Below are 23057 nucleotides of genomic sequence, written 5' to 3'. Positions count from 1 at the left end.
ATCTCATCCAGCGTATCTCAATATCATCCAGCGTATCTCAATATCATCCAGCGTATTTCAATGTCATCCAGCGTATTTCAATATCATCCACCGTATTTCAATATCATCCAGCGTATCTCAATATCATCCAGAGTATCTCAATATCATCCAGAGTGTCTCAATATCATCCAGCGTATTTCAACATCAACCAGCATTCAATCTCATCCAGCGTATCTCAATCTCATCCAGCGTATCTCAACATCTGGCTAATTTATATTATATATTTTTTTTCATACTGTTTTTCTGTTGCTTCCAATTTGAAGTGTAATATATTTCTAATATTAGTTGGGGACAGTTCATTAAATAAATTAATACCTCTATAAAAAATCGACTTTTTTCAGTTTTTAAGTTTTCGCTTACTAGTATACATTTTTTTCTTGCGTTATATGTTCGGTTATTTTTAGGTATTTGATTTTCAAAAACATTACATGGGTATATAGTTAGTGATTTATATATAAAGTTTAAAGAACATAGATCAGATAATTAAATATATTTAAGAGATTTAACAAGGTAAATATGTTTTGTTGGGGCATAGAAAGGTTTATTATCTATTATTCTCTTTTGTAGCCAAAAGATTCAATTGACATTTTTTGATGAAGTATTTCCCCATATAGTGATACAGAATGATATACGAGAATAAATTAGCACGTGGTACAATTGTTTACAAATATTTGTAGTCAGGTTGGCACGATTTTTCTTAATTAAATAGATATTATATGATATGGTTTTAGCTAATTTATTTATATGAGTGGTCCATAATCTTGTGTACATAATCAAACCCAGATATTTAACTTCCTTAATTTCTCTAACATTTATATAAATTTTATTTTTTGGGACATATATAAATATTGAATAGAATAGGGACCCCACATTTGATTAGTTTTTTATGAGATATTTGGTTGTTTACCTTAGTTTGGGAGTATTTATTGTTTAAATAGGATTGAATCCAATCATGTCTTTTACATGTACTTCTTAGGCCAATATTTCAACATCATCCAGCATTTTTCAACTCTTAATTGTAAAAAAAAAATAATATTTTAGTTTTATAATCTGCATCATATTTACTACTTATTTACTTACGTTGAAACTTTGTAAAACAACTTACTATCAAAGAACTGTAAGAATAAAATCGAAAAACAACAGCTGATAAGCGGACACATGACTAGTTCTTTTGTTTACATTATTAACGTCGACAGCGTCTTCTTTGTCTGGTTTTCTCGGCGCGTATTTTGATTTAAAAAATATCCAAACGTATTTTACTTATTTATTAATAAGTAATTTAAAGATTACGGAAAGAAATTATAACCCTAAAATTACACAATTAGTAATAATTAATGAAACTCTAAAAATTGGAACGTTTTCGCCATATACTCCAGCCATTTCTTAGTTGTTACGTCAGCGCCAAAGGTCGATGTAGGAAAAAAGTTAACTAATTTCACTTTCGCAATTTTCAGTCGATCGCCGGGGCCGCTATCGTCGCGAGCAGCGTGAGCGCGTGCAGGGGGCCGTGGTACTGGTAAGTGGCAAGTTATAAGACATTAAGTCTACATCTGAAGTAGGTAATGTTGTGACAGTGTTTTCTCTGACTAAGATCTACAGCATGGTCATGATGTCACGTTGGTTAGCTTTCAAATATTCCAGATTTCGATACAAGTGACGAAGTGTATCTAAAATTCAAAATACATTATTCTAAAGGGTGTTTTAAAAGTTGAGGCGAAACATTGTGAATATTTAGTACTGCAAAATGCCACTAGAGGGCAATAGCGTTTCAGAAGATAAAATTTTTTTTGTTTAGCTTTAAACTATGCAGACTCATACTGTGTTAAATAATAATATTCCCTTAATGTTTACGATAGTGTGGTAAATAAAATAGAAATGGGATTTATTAGGCGATTTAAATATAGACTTTATATTAAAAAAAATAAACTTTATAGCATCCTTTCACAAATCTGTCCATAAAATTGACAAATCGCCATTTTGAGCCTTCAGTCATGTTTGAGATTTTTTTTATATATAGCTAAATGGTTATTCAAAAATCAGCTACCTAGAAAACCCAGAACAAGTATTGTAGTTCTAGATCTATGAAATAATGAAACCAATTAATTTTATCTTTCTTCAAATGCCATTAAAAATGACCACAAAAAGCAACAAAATACCAGATTCGCAATATCACCCTTCAATTGGAAAACAAGCATTCATACAAAACAGTAACATCACAACGAACAGATAATTTAATAACCAAAATAGAACACTAACCTTCTTTAATAGTAACAATTCTGTTTGACTCGATTGAATGGTCATCTTTGTAAGCATTAACCCCACCCCGAGATCGACAACCAGTTACTGAATCACTATTAGTTGTTAATGGGCTCTCAGCAATTTTAGTAGAAAGAGTAGTACTAGCATTGATTGTATTGTTAGATTTACTTTTAGTAGTTTCAGGAAACTTTTCATAATCATTTTTTCTCAGAGGATATTTAGTTCTTAGAGGGGACCCATCTTTTCTCCTCCTCGTAAAGATGGTTTTTTCATTCTGAGATGTTCCGAAATTAACTCTTCTTGGAGAAATAATATTAACACTCATAGGGGACCTTCCAAGAGAATGCATATCATTAAAGCTAGAAACAGATGCATTATGTCTCGGGGAACGACTAAGCTGACGTCTCGGGGAACGACTAAGCTGACGTCTCGGGGAACGACTAAGCTGACGTCTCTGGGAACGACTAAGCTGACGTCTCGGGGAATGGCTAGGCAGACGTCTCGGGGAATGGCTAGGCAGACGTCTCGGGGTAGCGCTATGGTTTGGTCTCTGAGAACGCTCGTCATCTTCTCTCTGAGAACGCTCGACATCTTCTCTCTGAGAACGCTCGACATCTTCTCTCTGAGAACGCTCGACATCTTCTCTCTGAGAACGCTCGACATCTTCTCTCTGAGAACGCTCGACATCTTCTCTCTGAGAACGCTCGTCATCTTCTCTCTGAGAACGCTCGTCATCTTCTCTCTGAGAACGCTCGTCATCTTCTCTCTGAGAACGCTCGACATCTTCTCTCTGAGAACGCTCGACATCTTCTCTCTGAGAACGCTCGACATCTTCTCTCTGAGAACGCTCGACATCTTCTCTCTGAGAACGCTCGTCATCTTCTCTCTGAGAACGCTCGACATCTTCTCTCTGAGAACGCTCGTCATCTTCTCTCTGAGAACGCTCGACATCTTCTCTCTGAGAACGCTCGACATCTTCTCTCTGAGAACGCTCGACATCTTCTCTCTGAGAACGCTCGACATCTTCTCTCTGAGAACGCTCGACATCTTCTCTCTGAGAACGCTCGTCATCTTCTCTCTGAGAACGCTCGTCATCTTCTCTCTGAGAACGCTCGTCATCTTCTCTCTGAGAACGCTCGACATCTTCTCTCTGAGAACGCTCGACATCTTCTCTCTGAGAACGCTCGTCATCTTCTCTCTGAGAACGCTCGACATCTTCTCTCTGAGAACGCTCGACATCTTCTCTCTGAGAACGCTCGACATCTTCTCTCTGAGAACGCTCGACATCTTCTCTCTGAGAACGCTCGACATCTTCTCTCTGAGAACGCTCGTCATCTTCTCTCTGAGAACGCTCGACATCTTCTCTCTGAGAACGCTCGTCATCTTCTCTCTGAGAACGCTCGACATCTTCTCTCTGAGAACGCTCGACATCTTCTCTCTGAGAACGCTCGTCATCTTCTCTCTGAGAACGCTCGTCATCTTCTCTCTGAGAACGCTCGACATCTTCTCTCTGAGAACGCTCGACATCTTCTCTCTGAGAACGCTCGACATCTTCTCTCTGAGAACGCTCGACATCTTCTCTCTGAGAACGCTCGACATCTTCTCTCTGAGAACGCTCGACATCTTCTCTCTGAGAACGCTCGACATCTTCTCTCTGAGAACGCTCGACATCTTCTCTCTGAGAACGCTCGTCATCTTCTCTCTGAGAACGCTCGTCATCTTCTCTCTGAGAACGCTCGTCATCTTCTCTCTGAGAACGCTCGACATCTTCTCTCTGAGAACGCTCGACATCTTCTCTCTGAGAACGCTCGACATCTTCTCTCTGAGAACGCTCGACATCTTCTCTCTGAGAACGCTCGTCATCTTCTCTCTGAGAACGCTCGTCATCTTCTCTCTGAGAACGCTCGTCATCTTCTCTCTGAGAACGCTCGACATCTTCTCTCTGAGAACGCTCGACATCTTCTCTCTGAGAACGCTCGACATCTTCTCTCTGAGAACGCTCGACATCTTCTCTCTGAGAACGCTCGACATCTTCTCTCTGAGAACGCTCGTCATCTTCTCTCTGAGAACGCTCGACATCTTCTCTCTGAGAACGCTCGTCATCTTCTCTCTGAGAACGCTCGTCATCTTCTCTCTGAGAACGCTCGTCATCTTCTCTCTGAGAACGCTCGACATCTTCTCTCTGAGAACGCTCGACATCTTCTCTCTGAGAACGCTCGTCATCTTCTCTCTGAGAACGCTCGACATCTTCTCTCTGAGAACGCTCGTCATCTTCTCTCTGAGAACGCTCGACATCTTCTCTCTGAGAACGCTCGTCATCTTCTCTCTGAGAACGCTCGTCATCTTCTCTCTGAGAACGCTCGACATCTTCTCTCTGAGAACGCTCGACATCTTCTCTCTGAGAACGCTCGACATCTTCTCTCTGAGAACGCTCGACATCTTCTCTCTGAGAACGCTCGTCATCTTCTCTCTGAGAACGCTCGACATCTTCTCTCTGAGAACGCTCGTCATCTTCTCTCTGAGAACGCTCGTCATCTTCTCTCTGAGAACGCTCGACATCTTCTCTCTGAGAACGCTCGACATCTTCTCTCTGAGAACGCTCGACATCTTCTCTCTGAGAACGCTCGACATCTTCTCTCTGAGAACGCTCGACATCTTCTCTCTGAGAACGCTCGACATCTTCTCTCTGAGAACGCTCGACATCTTCTCTCTGAGAACGCTCGACATCTTCTCTCTGAGAACGCTCGACATCTTCTCTCTGAGAACGCTCGACATCTTCTCTCTGAGAACGCTTGACATCTTCTCTCTGAGAACGCTCGACATCTTCTCTCTGAGAACGCTCGTCATCTTCTCTCTGAGAACGCTCGTCATCTTCTCTCTGAGAACGCTCGTCATCTTCTCTCTGAGAACGCTCGACATCTTCTCTCTGAGAACGCTCGACATCTTCTCTCTGAGAACGCTCGACATCTTCTCTCTGAGAACGCTCGACATCTTCTCTCTGAGAACGCTCGTCATCTTCTCTCTGAGAACGCTCGTCATCTTCTCTCTGAGAACGCTCGTCATCTTCTCTCTGAGAACGCTCGACATCTTCTCTCTGAGAACGCTCGACATCTTCTCTCTGAGAACGCTCGACATCTTCTCTCTGAGAACGCTCGACATCTTCTCTCTGAGAACGCTCGTCATCTTCTCTCTGAGAACGCTCGACATCTTCTCTCTGAGAACGCTCGTCATCTTCTCTCTGAGAACGCTCGTCATCTTCTCTCTGAGAACGCTCGTCATCTTCTCTCTGAGAACGCTCGACATCTTCTCTCTGAGAACGCTCGACATCTTCTCTCTGAGAACGCTCGACATCTTCTCTCTGAGAACGCTCGACATCTTCTCTCTGAGAACGCTCGTCATCTTCTCTCTGAGAACGCTCGTCATCTTCTCTCTGAGAACGCTCGTCATCTTCTCTCTGAGAACGCTCGACATCTTCTCTCTGAGAACGCTCGACATCTTCTCTCTGAGAACGCTCGACATCTTCTCTCTGAGAACGCTCGACATCTTCTCTCTGAGAACGCTCGACATCTTCTCTCTGAGAACGCTCGTCATCTTCTCTCTGAGAACGCTCGACATCTTCTCTCTGAGAACGCTCGTCATCTTCTCTCTGAGAACGCTCGACATCTTCTCTCTGAGAACGCTCGACATCTTCTCTCTGAGAACGCTCGTCATCTTCTCTCTGAGAACGCTCGACATCTTCTCTCTGAGAACGCTCGACATCTTCTCTCTGAGAACGCTCGACATCTTCTCTCTGAGAACGCTCGACATCTTCTCTCTGAGAACGCTCGTCATCTTCTCTCTGAGAACGCTCGACATCTTCTCTCTGAGAACGCTCGACATCTTCTCTCTGAGAACGCTCGACATCTTTTCTCTGAGAACGCTCGACATCTTCTCTCTGAGAACGCTCGACATCTCTCTGAGAACGCCCGTCATTTTCTCTTGGGGAGCGCCCGTCAGCAAAAGCAGCTGACACTTTAGAAAGAGCAGTACCTAAAATTACTTTCCTTGTTAATATGGTTATCAAGTCACAAACTGAGGAAAATTTATTAGAAACACTAAAATTATGTTTTTGACCCCCAGCAAAATTAGATTGGCCTTTTAAATTGTTCATTAAAAAAATACATAAATTTGGAAATATAATATAAAATTTACCATTTGTGATGGAATTTCTTTTTGGTATAGCATTAGTTTCTCTATTATCATCTGAAGATTCTAAAACAACAGAATAATAGGTCATTACCAATTTCTGAAGCAGCGGAAAATCTTGAATATTAACTCTGAGGTAATAAAAATTGCACTGTTCTGAGGTGGAAAAAGCCAGTGGCCAATAATGGTGGAAAATAATGGTTTTTAACAGGCTGGACAATAGTCCATTTGGTGGTAACTAGTGGCTAATAATGGCTAGTATAATTTTTACAGAAAAAAAAACATTATTCCAATTGAGCTATTTTGACGAACATTCATCCTAAAGTGTCCTAAATTTGGGCTATTTAGCGATAAAATGATAGCTAAGCCTATAGTTGGGGCTATTTTTCACTGATTTTTAAATAGTTTGGATTGTCTGCTACCGCCTCAGTCTGCTATGTTACTTCATCCTAGAATATTTCTTTGATTGTTGTTACGCTTACTAATGAGGAATTACTTTTAACCCATAAACATTTAGAAATACTATCAAACTAGTCATTTTTAACATTTCAAATGCAATACCTCCCCTCTAGCCATATTAGCCATTACTAACCACTGGCTAGAAGTTTTCTTTAAAAAAGTTGCTTTTTAGCAACACTGAAAAATTGGTGGCGATATATAAAATCATGCCTATGTCAATTCAAAAAGAAATAATACCATCCAATTCTAAGGCTGAGGACTCTGACATGTCCAACAGTTTGTTGATGTGGCTATTGGAAATTACATGGCTCTTAGAAAATTCTGTAAGAATATTTTATATGCATTAAAAAACGTTTCTAATTGTTATTGGAATGTTCATAGCTAACTAGAAGTTGGTGTGGCAAAACAAAATCCGTTGTTTTTCTTACTGCTTTTGGAAAATACTGAACTGCTTTTAGATGTAGCTCCTTTTAAAATAAATAAAATATAAGATTAGAGCTCGTTTCAATTACTTACAATTGTGAGTATTTATTAATAAAAAAACTACTTACTAGAAACAGCTTTATAGACAGGCATCTTAATTGATTCTTCTTCTGAAGAATTGCCGTCTCCTCCAAAGATGGAATAGAAATCAGTTTTTTTCTTTTTACGGTGTCCCACACCCTGTTCTTTTTCACTGCCAGTACTATTTATTTCGTGTTTAGCGATTCTCATTTTTCTTACTGCCAACTGATGAGTTTCTGGAAACCAATGGATAATTTTTAACTTTTATAAAAAAAATCATTTACCATCATACAAATTTGTTCAATTAAGGAAGTTTAATATTTTTGACTTAGAATATCGATATTTTCATGCGTACATTGAAAATCATTTAATTAATTTCGGTAACTTATGATTTTGGCATTTGAGAAAATTGTAGGTGCGAAATTAAAAAAAAACTGGTTCTGTCAAATATTTTAATTTTTGACTAAAATAGAGTCTTGAAAAAATCCCGAAGTTGTTTTAACTAAAATAACATCATAAGAGAGGTGAGGTTGTCTTGTTCACCAATGGGTCTAAGATTCATTCTGGTACAAGGACAGGGATGATATACTTCCTAACTAGTAACTTTAGCTATTACGAAAGTATTGGGGAACAAGCTAGTTTTTAAAGCAGCAATCTCTGCTATTCTTCAGTGCTGACTATGGTCTCAAAAAATAAGTACCACGGGAAGGTTGACAAAATTCAGTGTTATATTTCTGTTTGCCACTCCAAATTTAAGCAAACCAAATGATTAAATACATACATGGTGTTATTCCTATTAAAAACTAAGGGCAAACGGCTTTTATAAGCAGTATTATGTTCAATAACTGTGTGGAACCACTGGAAATAAGTTAAAACCCACATTTACATTTTACCTAAAAGTTAAATCTAGCAGGTTAAAAAAACGCCTTAATATAAAATTTGGAACATGATAATTGTAAATAAAGGTTTATACCGTACCACATGAAAATAGAACTTTAACGGGAAAAACTTCCCACTCATCCTTTGCTTTTATTCTTTTTGTAACTAAATTTCCCATTTGCTTTGGCGGCCACGAGCAAAGTTTCTTATCAGTGCCATGTCTGTCAACCCACTCAGTTGGAGCAACAGCTATTCCTAGGCTTGATGAGAATTCCACAACATAAAAAAGCACTTCCGACATTTCTCCAAACAAGTTTTACAAACTGTAAAATTGAAGTATATTTTAGTAGAAATCAAGACTGAAAAAAAATCAGAAATTTGGAATTTGAACTATTATGGTATCGTAAAGCAAATAGTTCAGAAACATGGCTACAGCACCAACTGTTTTTCTTAATAAAAAGTTTCTTTATAATCAGTAATTGCAATTCCTTTTAACAAATTTTACAATTGCTGAATACATAACAATGGAAAGTACTTTAACTAACTTCAATATCAATCAATACATGCAATTAGTTTTAAAAAAACTAGCTACGAGATTCAATTCAACGCAGCTAGCTAGTACTTCAGTTTAGAACTAAACAATGCGAATTAAGCAAGCAAGGACTATTAGACTTGAATGAAATATGTGTTTGCATTAGCAAGATGTTGACTTGGTTTAAGTAGGAGTAACAAATTTATTAAACCAAGCCAAAGAAGACTGAATTAACAGTACTGAATAATATGCAAGGGACAGTTTAATCTGCCCGAGTAATGTACAGACAATATTCTTCGAATGCAGGGAGAGACTGACTACGATGTGATTATTGTGACGTCCCCCTTTAGTTAGCTTTAACGCTAAATGTGGTAAATATTGCTGTCTACATTCTCAGTTATTGTCAATTCATTCTAGGTTTTATAATTTACTTTATTAAAACTTAACATACCTAGATGGCGTGTTCCAGTTTTACAATTAAGAAAGAATTGTTATTGTCATTTGGATACTTCTGTGCCTTTCCAATAACATTCTTGATAGGCCACATTTTAAGGTGGCTTGATAGCCAACTGGCTTGGTATATACCAACCATTGAAGACTCACAAGGTTCAGTAAAGTAATTTTCCATTTTCATAAATTTCCTACCAATTACAACACTATCCCCTGTATAAGTAGTAACAATGTTATCTACAATAATTACGGAACTATCAGACAGAATAGCACAGTTATCTCTATTGCTGTCGGATATTGCAAAGTTTTCAAATTCAGCTTTTTTGTACTGTGGCTCAGTACACTCGGGTAGTAATGGTCCATATGTGTGATTTATTTTATATTTTGGCCAACTAACATGTTGCAATTGCGATGAGAGAGTTTCAAGAGCCCTTTCTTCAAATATTCTATTTATTATTTGCTTTAATGGATATCCTGAATGACTCAGTTTTTGTTTCAGTTCTTGTAAATAATTTTCAAAAGCGAACGCACTAAAGTTATCCAAAGGTCCAAACAACTCACATTCCTTTGCCAGGTGAATTAACGCGTGCACATTATACGAAATCAAATGTCTTCCGTAAAGAATTTCATATTTCTGAACGAAGAAGCATAATAATTTTTCTGCAAAGTCATTCATCTCTAAGTAGAGTTGATCCGAAGCTAATATACGAATAGCCACGTGCAGTGACAGAAAATGATCGAAATGGGCTTTAGGCAGAATATTAAGTAACACATGAGGCCCTGAATATAATAGGAACTGACGAAACTCAGTTGCTTTCCAATGGTCAATTTCATTTAAAGAACGTGGTTTACGGGCAAAGTCAGAGCAAGTAGTTTTTGAAATGGATACAAGATTTTTTGAAAGTTTATCTATCTGTTCTTTTCTTAGTTTAAATTTTGAGTTTTTCCCATTTATCCAAGTCATTAAAAGTTTTTTCATTACACCCTGACAAACTAAATGCATATAGTCAAGTGGGAAGCTTTTCACCATATCAAGATAGGGAATGTCTTGTAGAATAGAATCACCAATGTGGTGACCTTTTTGGCATTTTGATCTAAAATCTTCATTAGTTCTTAACTCAAATCCAACTCCTGGAAAACAAATCCTTCTTTCCAAGTATTCTCCTTTTATTTTACACCTATCACAGCCAAAGTAACCAGAGTGGCCTTTCATTTGGCAAATGAAGCATCGCGCAGGTGTATCACAAACAAATGCTGATACGCGAATTGCAATAGTATCGTCATTCGAAGCGCCTACAATACCACTTTCATACAACTGATTTGTTTCATTCACGAAACTGCTCAAGAATAAATTAGAAGATTCTGGCTTACCAGGTCCATTAAAAACCCCTATTATGAATGGCTTACTATTTTTAATTTTAGGAGCCATACCTAAAATTGGCCAAAATTGGCTTCTCGAGCTATTCGAGATAGGTAATCCATCAATGTTAATTAAAATATTTAATTCTTTGATGTCGCAAATTTGGTTTTGATTTGAGTTCAATAAGTGTTTCAAACCAGATTCAAAGCCAAAATGATAATATTCACCAGGTGGCATGGTTTGAACAGTAGTAATTCTTGGAGTACTCAAAAGTGACCTGGAATCCATGGGTCAATCACTATGGCACTTGTGCTTTTTAAGGAGAGTTAATAATTTTGTAACAGCAGTCTTGCTAATTCGATGTTCAACTGCCCAGTTAGCTAAGCTATTTTGAAAATCAGGTTCTTTTACACTATTGCTCTCAGGAATATTTTGTTCCTTAGAGCTTACTAGTATTGTCTCTTTTGGAATAAAATAGTGTTCATTGGGCAATTTATCATTGTAAATTTTGATAGGACAAGATTTATTAAATAGATTCACCTGCTCTTCAACTTCTAATTGACTATCTGTTATAAACGGTTCACTTCCACTAGATATTAATTTGTTAGTCTCAAAAACTTCTAAATTTAGCGCACTATCAATATTTCTATTACACGTTACATCTCTCTCTAATGCCTGAGAAACATTCAACTTTAAAATTCGTGCCCTTTGTCGGGATGATAATGCAAATTGTCTCTTGAAACTTGTTTTTGGCATAGTGGGTTCTGAAAAAAAAATATTAAATTTCATACACAAGTTCGAAAACCTTTTTTCCAATTTTACGAACAACTTAAGGGGAAAATGGCATAAGGTAGTGGCTTGGTTTGATTTATTTTGATAAATAGATATTAGATCAGGAATATAATAGAATAAAGCTTTTATTATTATAATTTTAATTTGTGCCTTTAATTATTGTATAATAAACATTAAATACTTCAGTTTAATGTCACTAATTGGTCACCGTTTTCAACACTTCTATCGCTTAAAACGCTCTGTTTCTGTATGCTATATTACGCTTTCATCACTTCTGACTAACTATATTAATTTAAAAAACAAAAACTTTATTCCGTTAAATACGGCTCAAATTAGTTTCCAAAACATAAATACTAGCAAAACTACTGAACTCCAAAACATAAATACTAGCAAAACTACTGAACTCCAAATAAAAAGTGACTATTAGCAAAAGTGACATATTTACCCAAAGTGTGACACTTCTTGTACTTTCTAATGCTAAAGGTTTAATGAATGTTCGGCTAGTATCAGTTATTATCGCCTTTTCTATCTCTTTTTTTTTAGTATTGGGTATTATCAAGAATGTATTTATTTATTTTCAGGGAGAATGAATATGTTGAGATTATTTTTAGCGTTTCTCTAATTCCACCCGTTGTGCCCCCCGGTATGCTCCTCCGCTTTAATAAAATCAAATAATACTGCAATCTCATTGGTTCTTAAAAATTACGTTTTCCGACGCGATTAACGCTGCTGCGAGGACGCAAAAAATAAGACCGCCTCCTTTTTCTCCCCCCCCCCCCTTAGCGTGAGGGGGTTAGGGCCTCAACGTGTCCGTCGATCGTATCGACATATTCATTCTCCCTGAGAATAAATAAATACATTCTTGGTATTATATTCTTCTTTTTAACTTCTTGTCTTTCCCCAAGGCATACCACCATGGCACCATTATCCCCTCCCAACTTGTATTTAACTCCAAGCATTCAGTAAAAAATAGGTCCAATATCACACTTTCAGTGGGGTGGCGGAGTGGTTAGCCCTCGCAGCAAGAGGAGCGGGGTTCGATACCAGCTTCTGGCACTGGGTGAAAATTCCGAGAACCACTCCTTCTGCGTAGAGTTTGTAAGTTCTCTCCCCACTGGTTAAAGGGGTTTTCCCCCAAGTTGTTCGGTTTCCCCTTTCCATAAAAACTTGCTGAGGTTAATAGTTAGTGCAGGGAGCTGATGGTGAGGTCGCACCTGGCCACTCGTAAAAAAGGCAATGAAAGGAAAACGCCTATCCGGCCCTGTGCTGTTTCTAGTGTTCGATGTATAATCATCTGCCGTGAATCGAAATAGCTAATTTTGATAACCCATCATATAAATTAAAAATCCTCTGGGCCGGGATTGATATTTTTTTCCATCTTTTAGTATAGGTCTATAGTGTACCAACAGAACAAGGGCAGTCACTAGAGTTGCTTTTGCATTTTCCCAGTTAACGTTAATTTCTAGTTAAATAATAAATGAATACTCTAACTCCGGATCCATAATTAAAATACAAGAGCTCTATCTACAAAATATTATTGACCAAATAAATATAATATATTCACAAACGAAAGTAATCAGTGTTTATCAGTTCAAAACCAAATGAAATATTATCAAATTACAAAGTCGATAGTTCTCCAGTTATGGCCTAGTTTAAAGACGCTTCATATTAAAAATCAAAGAAAGAGAAAAACCAAGCCCCTGATAGAGACTTTGCCATATAAAATGGAAAAAGACAGACCTTATTCTAGCTTTGGTCTTTTGGTATACTTTCATTTAAACAACCCAAGATGATAATAATAAATAACAGCGCCCAAACATAGAAAACCACTAAGATATCGTTAGGACTTGGGACTATGTTGGGACTAGCAGCTGGTCTTCACTTTTATTTTTTTATATTAAGCAAGGTTGTTTTACTGGAATTTGAATTAATAAACGCTATAATGAAGTTATAACATGAAAAAGTTTGTATTAAAAATTCACCTCGTCGAGATCAATGCTGGAATTTTTTAATAGCAATCATGATTAGAGGAGCTAGGTTGTCCTTTGTGGTAAATTGATTGGAATAGGCGCTTAAATAATACATCTTCCCAGAAATTGCCAAGAAGTAATATTTCCGACCGCCAGGACTCGTAAGTTATTATTTATATAGTGCTTGTTGAAATATTAGAAAGCTGGAAACTTTTTCGAACGTAACATCGGTTTTTTGCCAAGAGTTAACATGCCAAAAAAGTTACCGGGTTAAAAGGAAACACTTGTTGCATACCGTACTCCAAAAGTAATATGTTTAGTTCTAAGAGAATGAGTTTTCATCTTTTACCAAAAGATTATTTTATACGAAATAAATTAACTCTGCCTCCATGAGAAGCTTTAACATTGCCCGGTATTATAAAAATATTACATATAATTTTAATTATTTATACCATAAGTGGATGATAATAATAATAATATTATCTTCTTATACTTAGTTTTATTAAATTAAATTAACATTAGTAACTATGTTCCTTTTACACGTGAGCCGACGCGTTTCTTATCTAACGCAAAATTCTCATGAGGGCAAAAACGCGTCTCCAATTGGCTTAAATATGATTTTTTGGCTAGCCATTCTAACCGTTTAACCGACCGACCGGAAATAGCTCCTTCCCAGATGAATTTGGAGAGGGGAGTAGAAACTGAGTATCTTTTATTGAAGCGTCCAATCATGGAGTAGCGAGAATAAACGTGGAGGTATGTAGCCTCAGGTCGACACCACTTTGTATATATTTAAAAAAAAACAACGTGGAGATAGTAACGTCAAGCTAGGACCATTACTTTAACCTGGACTATAATGCCAATGTTGAACGTTATAACTCCGATTTCAGAGTGTCCGCTACAAAACACCACCAGTGAAGCAAATCCGCGATAGTAATCCACAAACATGCAGCAACTCCCCCCCTTTTTTGATCCCCCTTCTTTAGGAGGCGAACGGTTCGCGCTCTCTTTATGAGGAGTGGATGAAGTCAGTATCAACCATAGAAATGAGAAAATATAATGAGAACGATTTTTAAAATTTTGCCGCGCTTGCAGATTAGAAATTCCGATTTCTATGGCAGCGGTTCCCAAAAGGTGTTCCGCGGAACCCTGGGGTTCCGTAAAAGGGTAAAAAATTGGCAACCGCTGTTCTATGGTATTGACTATCGAGTGATCTGGCAACACTTGAACAAGCGCTTAATATTTCGTCGCCTGAAAGCAAAATCTACGTAATCTTAACCATACATTTAATTAGTATAAAGTTACCGGGTTTTTGCTTTCATGCGACGATTTTATGTATAGTAAATAAGAAATTCATATTATTTTATTAGTAGAAATAATGTTAATAGGAAAATAGTACCATTATAGTACAATAGGTTGGAAATATGGTACATTTGGGTACTATATAGTATGTTCTCAAAATAATAGTTCCATTTATAACATGATGCAAAATTATGGTATTTGTACCATAATTTTAGTACATATGGCAACGCTGACGTCAAGTAACTTTAGTACAATATTGCCAATAGTTTACCGAAATTCCTATTTAGGTTATGGTAATGCTTAGTAGCCATAGAAATCAGAAGGTAACTAGAACCATTTTTGCAATGGCGGATTGCTCGCTGATTAGAACCGTAGCTTTGGCTTTACTAAATGAACCTCAAATGACATTTTCTTACGTTATTTTTTTCTTTCGTTCAATTAAAATATAAATTTTCAACAAATCATGAAGTAGCATAATTACCCAGTTATGATTATAGAAATCAGAAAGTAACTAGGCTAGAACGAATTTTGAAATGGCTAACCACGCGCCGATATGAAACTGGAGGATTAGTCAGTAACGCCGTCTCTTAACAAAATCCTTCCTTCGAAACGAAGGTAGACCTTTAAGTTACAAAACTAGTGACATACTTGTATATTATCTTTGTAATTATCTAATTATTTTTTTAATGAGAAGTGTACCAAACTAAAATGTCTTTAAAAATTAAGACACCCTAAAATCGAAATCTAAAATAAAAAGTAACACAAATTCGAAAACTAGGAATACGCCCTCTTTTAGTGGCAAACGAAAACAGTAAGAGGTTTGTTGTAAGCAGACGTTACTGGAAATCAAAAGTTTTAAAACTGGCGCGGAAATTTATCACTATATATTTATCCTATGGAATTACTTAGTTTTACGGATATTTTATTTGAACTAATTATTAAAATTTCAATAAAAATATAATATTATTGTAGCTTACCTAGTATGAACGTTGTATTCCAAGCGTCGAAATTGAAGAAACACAAGCGCGTACTGCGCGTTAAAAAAGTCGACAACGAGGCAAGCAACTGAGAAATACTGAACCAGAAAGGTTTCACGCGATCGTCGTATCAAAGAATATTCGAAATTCTTTGGTGGTACTCGTATCCAGAGAAAAACCTAATGGGTGAGCAAAGTTGGGGAGGGGGAATTTCCGGGAAATTCTTATTCTCTAATATTATCCCCCCCCCCCCCCCCCCGGTTTTGGCAAAATACTTGAAACTTGACCAATTTCCTCTTTATCCCTCCCCTCAAAAACGGTCATTACCCCGCTGTATTGCGAATGCTATCAGCTGAGTCAAAAACGACGTGGAACGCGGCTCCCCGGTAGCTTCCCGAATTTGACGACCAATAGAATTAAAAGTAGCATGTCTGCCAGCCAGCGGGCAAAGGGGCTAAATTCGCGAGAGTGTCTATTTCAGCAGTTCCCAATTTTTTTTGCTATGGAACCCTAAATTATCCACCTAATTCTGGCGGAACCCCAACTCATTTTTTTTACTCATCTTAAACTCTTGACACAAACAAAGATGGCCGCGCTGCGAATTCTCGGAACCCCTGTGACTCTTTTACCCCGGGGTTCCGCGGAACACCTTTTGGGAACCGCTAGTCTATTTAATGCCACCTAAAAAATTATTCTTACAATTTTGTTTTGTGCTTCTGTTTTAAATTAACGAGTTCACTAACAAGGAGACATCCCGAAGTGTAACCCACCGATTTTGTTCAAACTCGGGGGATTGGTAGCCCTTCATGTATCATGAAAAATCCTAAAGGGAATTTATTCAATGGGCAACCGTTTTGCCATGGCAACGAAAAATGTTTTTGACAACACTAAATATTAAATTTTCCCATTGAAAATAACATGGGATTTTGACCTCAAATTGATCAGTTTTGATGTTTTTTTTGTCAATTTTTATCTTTTTTTTTCTATTTTTGGCATTTTCGAATTTTTGAAATTTGTTAAAATGTTTCACAGGGGGGGGGGGGGCCCTAGGAATAGGTCTGAATCCCATGTTATTTTCAATGGGAAAATTTAAATTTTTGTTGTCAAAAATATTTTTCGTTGCCATGGCAACACGGTAGCCCATTGAATAAATTCCCCTTAGGATTGACCAAAATCGGTGGGTTACTCTTCGGGATGTCTCCTTGTAAAATCATAAGTAACGTAACAGACACAAAAAGTTTCCGGTTAATGCTAGTCTGTCGTAGACTTATTGTGTAATCGTAGGTTTCGGAGCCGGAAACTCGGTTCTTCGTATAACGTTAGTGGCGAACGGTTACTTACGTATAACGTAATTAATTAAAATAAATTAAAACCACTTTAATAACGTTTCTTCTATCTTCTTAGTTCTTTCCTTAGCCTTTCCCTTAAAGGGGCTATAACCGTTTTCTCAATTTGTTGATTTGCACCACGCGCTTGGGCAATTTGTACGTTCGTTTGTGCGCGACAGGGCAGAATATTTACGTGTAAATAAGAAAAGCTGTGGATATTTGGGAGTTATACTCTCTTTGCTTAAGAAAAAAACCCTCTTTGGTTACATAGTACCCTCGGAGAGGTAAAAATACAAAATTTATAGTTTTTAATATATTTTGAAGAAATAAACCAGGCGCTAGGCTTTTTCCTTAATACGCTTTTATGCCAGGTTGGTTTCTTAACTTTGATTTCATTTATTTGAGAAGTTAAACAACCAAAAAAGGGGACGAAAAAAATTAAATTCACGCCCAATTCATTTTTAAATCCAACGTTTTTGTAACTATTCCTCCTTCTTTAGGCTAAATTGGTAGTGCTTTTGATACAATCCGAAGATGCTGCTTCGGGATATGTTCTGTAACATCTTGATTGGATTATATCTAAAAATATTTGCCGCCCCTCCCCCCGTAAGCTTCTCCACCTTTCTATTTGACCTTGGAAGAGCGATCTGGTGTAGCAAGTTAGTCGGAACGGAAAGGGGAGAGAAAAATAAATCCCAAAACTTTCCACACTTGCTTCCCTTCCTACCCCGCTTTTCAGAAGGGGTAAGGGGGGGAGAAATGAGAAGATTAACTAAACCCAAGTTGTAGGATCTTCACACCGCTTTTTTTCCTTTCCCATCTGAAACCCCTTCTTCGCCGCCCGCGATTAGGCTCGCTTTTCAATCAAAACTCCTCGCCTCCGCGTTTAACGTTTCCTCGCTGACTCGCTTTTAAACTGTTTAATATGTGAACAAGCCACCCATTTCAGCTTATCGTTTCAGCGCTCTCAAAGGCAATCTCGGTACCTCCCAATTTTGGCCGGTGTCCCATTGTCGTCAGCGAAAAGGTTGGCCATTTGCGTTGATTAGAAGTTTCTTACCTCTTCGTAAATCGAAGCTTGTCAAATCTTGCAAGCAACCCAGAAGGTAATTTAATAACAAACATTTGTTGTATATTTTTTAGAGTGGTTAGACATTTTTCTCAAACATCCAACGTCTAGCTATTATACAGCTATGCAATATTTTTTTATGGTGATTAGATATGGTTGCGAGTGACAGTCAGTGACTAGTATTGAAAGGCTTACTGAGGAAACAAAATTTCTAAATTGTCTGGTCCCGAACATTTTGCTCATAGATTCATTGTTTCTTCATGTCGGAGTTGCCTCTATTTGGGCCATCAGACGAGTTCTGTTTATACATTTTCTCGGGTGTACTTGTATGAAAAGTATTTTCGGTTTTCATAAATTAATTATATTCCTATATATTTATGAGTTAGTCAAAGTATTAGCTTTATCTTGTACCCGAAGTATATATCAACCTTAGCTAATTTCGATTGACAATATAATATTGTTATGAAATATAACAAAATGCCTGAACTATTCCAAAAAATAAACCCACGAAAATCACATTTATGATTTATTTACAGTTTCGCATTATAATGTATGGGCTGACAATTTTTTTATTAATGATAATTATATAGGGGATGTTGTTATTTACATTGAAACGTCGTTATACAGGGTCTTTTTTTTGCTCGGAAAAGTGTTTTTTTTTTCAAAAACTATTTATAGTACCGATTTCAAATTTGGAAGGTCAATTCTCTATACCGGGGGACATCAGTTTGAGAAATTTGAGCGTTTTCGGTAATGTTTTTCACCAATTTTGAAAAATTATTTTTCGACCACTAGGTGCGAGATAAAAAATTTCTATTATAAAGTTGTAGGCCGTCATCGAAAACCCTTAAAAATTGTTCACTCGACGAAAAACAATTTATTTATCAGTGAAAATTCGAGCTTGAAAAATTTACAAGTTGGTGAAGCCAAATTACGATTGTTTGAAACGATAATTGAAACCGAATTACCTAATCCAGTTGAAACTTTGGTTAAAAAAACGACCGGATTTAAAAAACACGAGGCTATAGGTCAATCCTAAACATGCATTGGGTATTTAAAGGAAAACTTTGGGAGATTATTATCAGTGTTTGATAATATTTCGAACAATGCCTGGTTATTCGGTAGCTGAGCGTACCGAGATAGTTGTCATTTACTATGGAGAAGCAGCGCAAAACCTTAGAAGAGTGACTGAAATCTTCGCAGAAAGACATCCAAATGGAGCACCATCTGTAAATACAGTAAGACGAGCAATTCACAATTTCAATCAATTTGGTAACTTGCAACCTAGGTTTCGCGGATTGGGTCAACCGGATTTAGACTTCGAGAACAATGTACTCGCGTACTTTGTGGCATATCCTCGTCACAGTTGCGCTAACGCCGCTGGTGATTTGGGTTGTTCTGCAAATCGTGTGTGGAAAATTCTTCGTAAGAATCGCTATCACCCATACAGAGCTACGCTCCACCAAGGACTAATTGACGGAGACCATCAAAGACGTTATGAATTTAGCAACTGGTTACTAAATGCTGTCCAAGAAGATAGACAATTTTTGCGCCATGTTTTGTTCTCCGACGAAGCGTCATTTTCTAGAGATGGGCCCTTTAATCATCAAAACAGCCATCTTTGGTCTGACATCAACCCACATTGGGGTTTTGAATATCATCACCAGGTTCAATTTGAACGGGTCAATGTTTGGGTTGGACTTGTTGGAAACCGTTTGATTGGTCCCTTTTTCCTGCCGACGAACCTCAACGGCCAAAGGTATTTACATTTTCTACAGAACGAACTGAGTGACGCAATCGACGACCTTCCATTGGCTGAAAGACGTCAGTTGTGGTTTCAGCAAGATGGCGCCCCTCCGCATTTTTCCCGGCAAGTAACTGAGCCCCTCAACAACGAGTTTCCTGAAAGGTGGATAGGGAGAAATGGTCCAGTGCATTGGCCAGCAAGGTCACCTGACCTAACACCGCTGGATTATTTTCTCTGGGGATTCGTTAAAGCAAAGGTATACGCCACGCCCATTGAAACTAGGGAGGAACTCATTAGACGAATAATTAGTGCTTGCCGAGACGTCACACCAGAAATGGTAGAGAAAGCGTTTGAGAACTTAATTGTCCGCGCACAAACCTGTGTTGCAGCCAATGGTGATATTATTGAAAATGTTTTGTAAAAATTTATGTGAATAAAATATCTGCATTTAAAAACCAAAGGTGTACATTTTTTCAAGTGTGAAAACTCTACTACGTTTGTATTAGACTTGTTCCCTTTTCAATTATCGTTTCAAACAATCGTAATTTGGCTTCACCAACTTGTAAATTTTTCAAGCTCGAATTTTCACTGATAAATAAGTTGTTTTTCGTCGAGTGAACAATTTTTAAGGGTTTTCGATGACGGCCTACAACTTTATAATAGAAATTTTTTATCTCGCACCTAGTGGTCGAAAAATAATTTTTCAAAATTGGTGAAAAACATTACCGAAAACGCTCAAATTTCTCAAACTGATGTCCCCCGGTATAGAGAATTGACCTTCCAAATTTGAAATCGGTACTATAAATAGTTTTTGAAAAAAAAAACACTTTTCCGAGCAAAAAAAAAGACCCTGTATACAAATGGGCGCTAGGATGTTGTTATTTACATTGAAACGTCGTTACATAGAAATGGGCGCGGGGATGTTGTTATTTACATTGTAACGTCGTTATATACAAATGGGCGCTAGGATGTTGTTATTTACATTGTAACGTCGTTATATACAAATGGGCGCGGGGATGTTGTTATTTACATTGAAACGTCGCTACATAGAAATGGGCGCGGGGATGTTGTTATTTACATTGAAATGTCGTTATATAAAAATTTCGGTGACAATTAATAAATGTTTACATCGGTATATACAGCCAAATATTTTTCTTAGAGAGTTGCATAATATGTTAATATGAGAATTCCAAATCAAATGTTCATCAAATATAATTCCCAAATATTTATATTAATTTACTCTATTTTTGTTTATTAATATGTAGGTCTAAAGAAGTAGTGTTTTATCTTTCCTATAATACTAAGTATACGTTATTCAATTTTTGTTAAGTTTAATTTTAAGTTATTTTTTTCCAGCCATTTACTTATTTTATCTAATAATATATTAGTATTTTGGATCACAAAATCGAGGCATTTACCACCATGGAGTAATAGGGTATCGTCAGCATAAAGATATAGACCATCATTAATAATAGTGGATAAATCATTTATATACAAGTTGAACAATAAAGGCGATATAACTGACCCCCGGGGGACGCCATTTTGAAGAAATTTTGTATCGGAAAGCTTCGAGGCAATTATAGTTTGACATGGGGGCTGATGGAGCAATTGACAACGCAATTACTGAAATAATGGGTAGCTTCTCCAATTTTGTAGTAAATAACAAACGTGAGTTAAGAAAATTCCATACGACTGGTTTCAATTCCTTTATAATTAATTTAATGCTGGGAGATTAAGTTTGCGAGTAAACTAATTTTAAATACTAATAATAAGCGGGAATTAATTATTGTTCCCAAATTGTGGGCTAACTTCATTTTTAATGTAATAATTTGACTTCGTAACAAAAATCTATTTTATTAATAACGAAAAAAGGTTCTGCTCTGAAAGAGCTCCAAATGCGAAGTGAGGAATGGATGGAGTTTTTTTTTCTCCGTCCTCAAGAATACAAATTTCAAATCTTAATGGAAACTTTTTGTCTCTCCCCAACTTTCTTTCCTAAACTTCTTAAACCATGACATGCCTGAAGCGAAAATTATTTTGTCATAAAAGGAGAGACGACTTTCTCCGAAACCATTATCCAAGCGAGATAACCAACGCGCGGTGTATCAAACGTCCCGCGAAAGGTACGCCACTTTGACTTAATACAATAGTACCATGTCCGGACGGCCCGAGAAGTCGCAAAGCCTCTCCCAATTTCCCGAAACCCTTTCTTCAATTTCGCCAAGCACCTGTCAATAGTTTTACGACCAATTTATCAGTTGGGGGTTCTTCTAATTTTGGTATACCTACATTTTATACAATTTTAAAGAAGTAATATATTTTCCTTCATAAAAAAAAGATTTAATTATTAAATGTTTGAATTTTACCTTTTATTTTAATTTAAGAAATTTTAGTTAATTTATTTTACACTCTTTAACACTCCCCCCGAAATACTGCAGTAGTATTTCAATCGTTCAGTTTCGCTTTTTTACTGTTTTTATCATTTTTTATTTCAAGCGCGTAGAGCAATTGTACTGGCCTGATTAACTCGCTACGGTTCGCCATTCTTAATTGACATTTCCGCACCTTTTTGTCGCGGCCGTAAAAGATTTTAGTGATTACACCGAGTTTCCATACCTGTTTAGGTAGATTATCCTCATGAACAAGCATGACGTCACCAATTTCAATTAATCTATTTTCTTTTACGGTCGCGGCGTGATGGGCCGATCTTAGCTCCATCAAGTACTCGTGTCGAAATCGTTTCCAAAGGTTTTGAATTAATTTTTGTCGGTAATTTAACCGTTTAGTTAATTCGACACGAGTAGCTGGTAATTTGTCTTTTGGAAATTTCTGAGGACGGAGGCATGGACTAATTAGTCCATGAGGGAGGCAAGTAATTCTTTTCCCAATTAAGAATTCAGCAGGTGTGAGACGGATGGGTTCGTTTATATCGTTATAGACGTAGGTCAAGGGTCTTGAGTTGACCACTGCCTCAGTTTCGGCTAATGTCGTCTCCATTTCCTCGTATGTTAATGAGGCTCTACTTAACACCTTTTTTAAAGTGGTTTTGGTAGAGCGTACTAATCGCTCCCACCAACCCCCCCCCCCAAGCTGCACGTTCTGCTATAAATTTCCATTCAAAAATGTTGTTTTAGTTCTGCGCTATCCATGCATTTCCAAATTAATTTTAAGTCCTTGTTCGCTATGTAAAATGTTTTTTGCATTG

General features: G+C 37.2%; 2 protein-coding genes across 2 annotated transcripts; both read right to left on the bottom strand.

The window, feature by feature from the left end:
* Positions 1–9308: 9308 nt before the first annotated feature.
* On the bottom strand, positions 9309–10955 carry LOC149945872 (uncharacterized). The gene has a single exon (XM_090173819.1). The coding sequence runs from the start codon at positions 10953–10955 to the stop codon at positions 9309–9311; it is 1647 nt and encodes a 548-aa protein (XP_090029945.1).
* An 11342-nt stretch (positions 10956–22297) lies between these two features.
* LOC149945871 (uncharacterized) lies at positions 22298–22849 on the bottom strand. Its single transcript, XM_090173812.1, has one exon. The coding sequence runs from the start codon at positions 22847–22849 to the stop codon at positions 22298–22300; it is 552 nt and encodes a 183-aa protein (XP_090029938.1).
* Between the last annotated feature and the right edge of the window lie 208 nt (positions 22850–23057).

The sequence above is a fragment of the Leiobunum rupestre genome, chromosome 4, assembly GCF_980474605.1.
Source record: "Leiobunum rupestre chromosome 4, qqLeiRupe1.1.hap1, whole genome shotgun sequence".
Classification (NCBI taxonomy): domain Eukaryota; kingdom Metazoa; phylum Arthropoda; class Arachnida; order Opiliones; family Sclerosomatidae; genus Leiobunum; species Leiobunum rupestre.
Note: the sequence above shows the minus strand (reverse complement) of the source record. Positions and strands in the feature narration are given on the sequence as shown.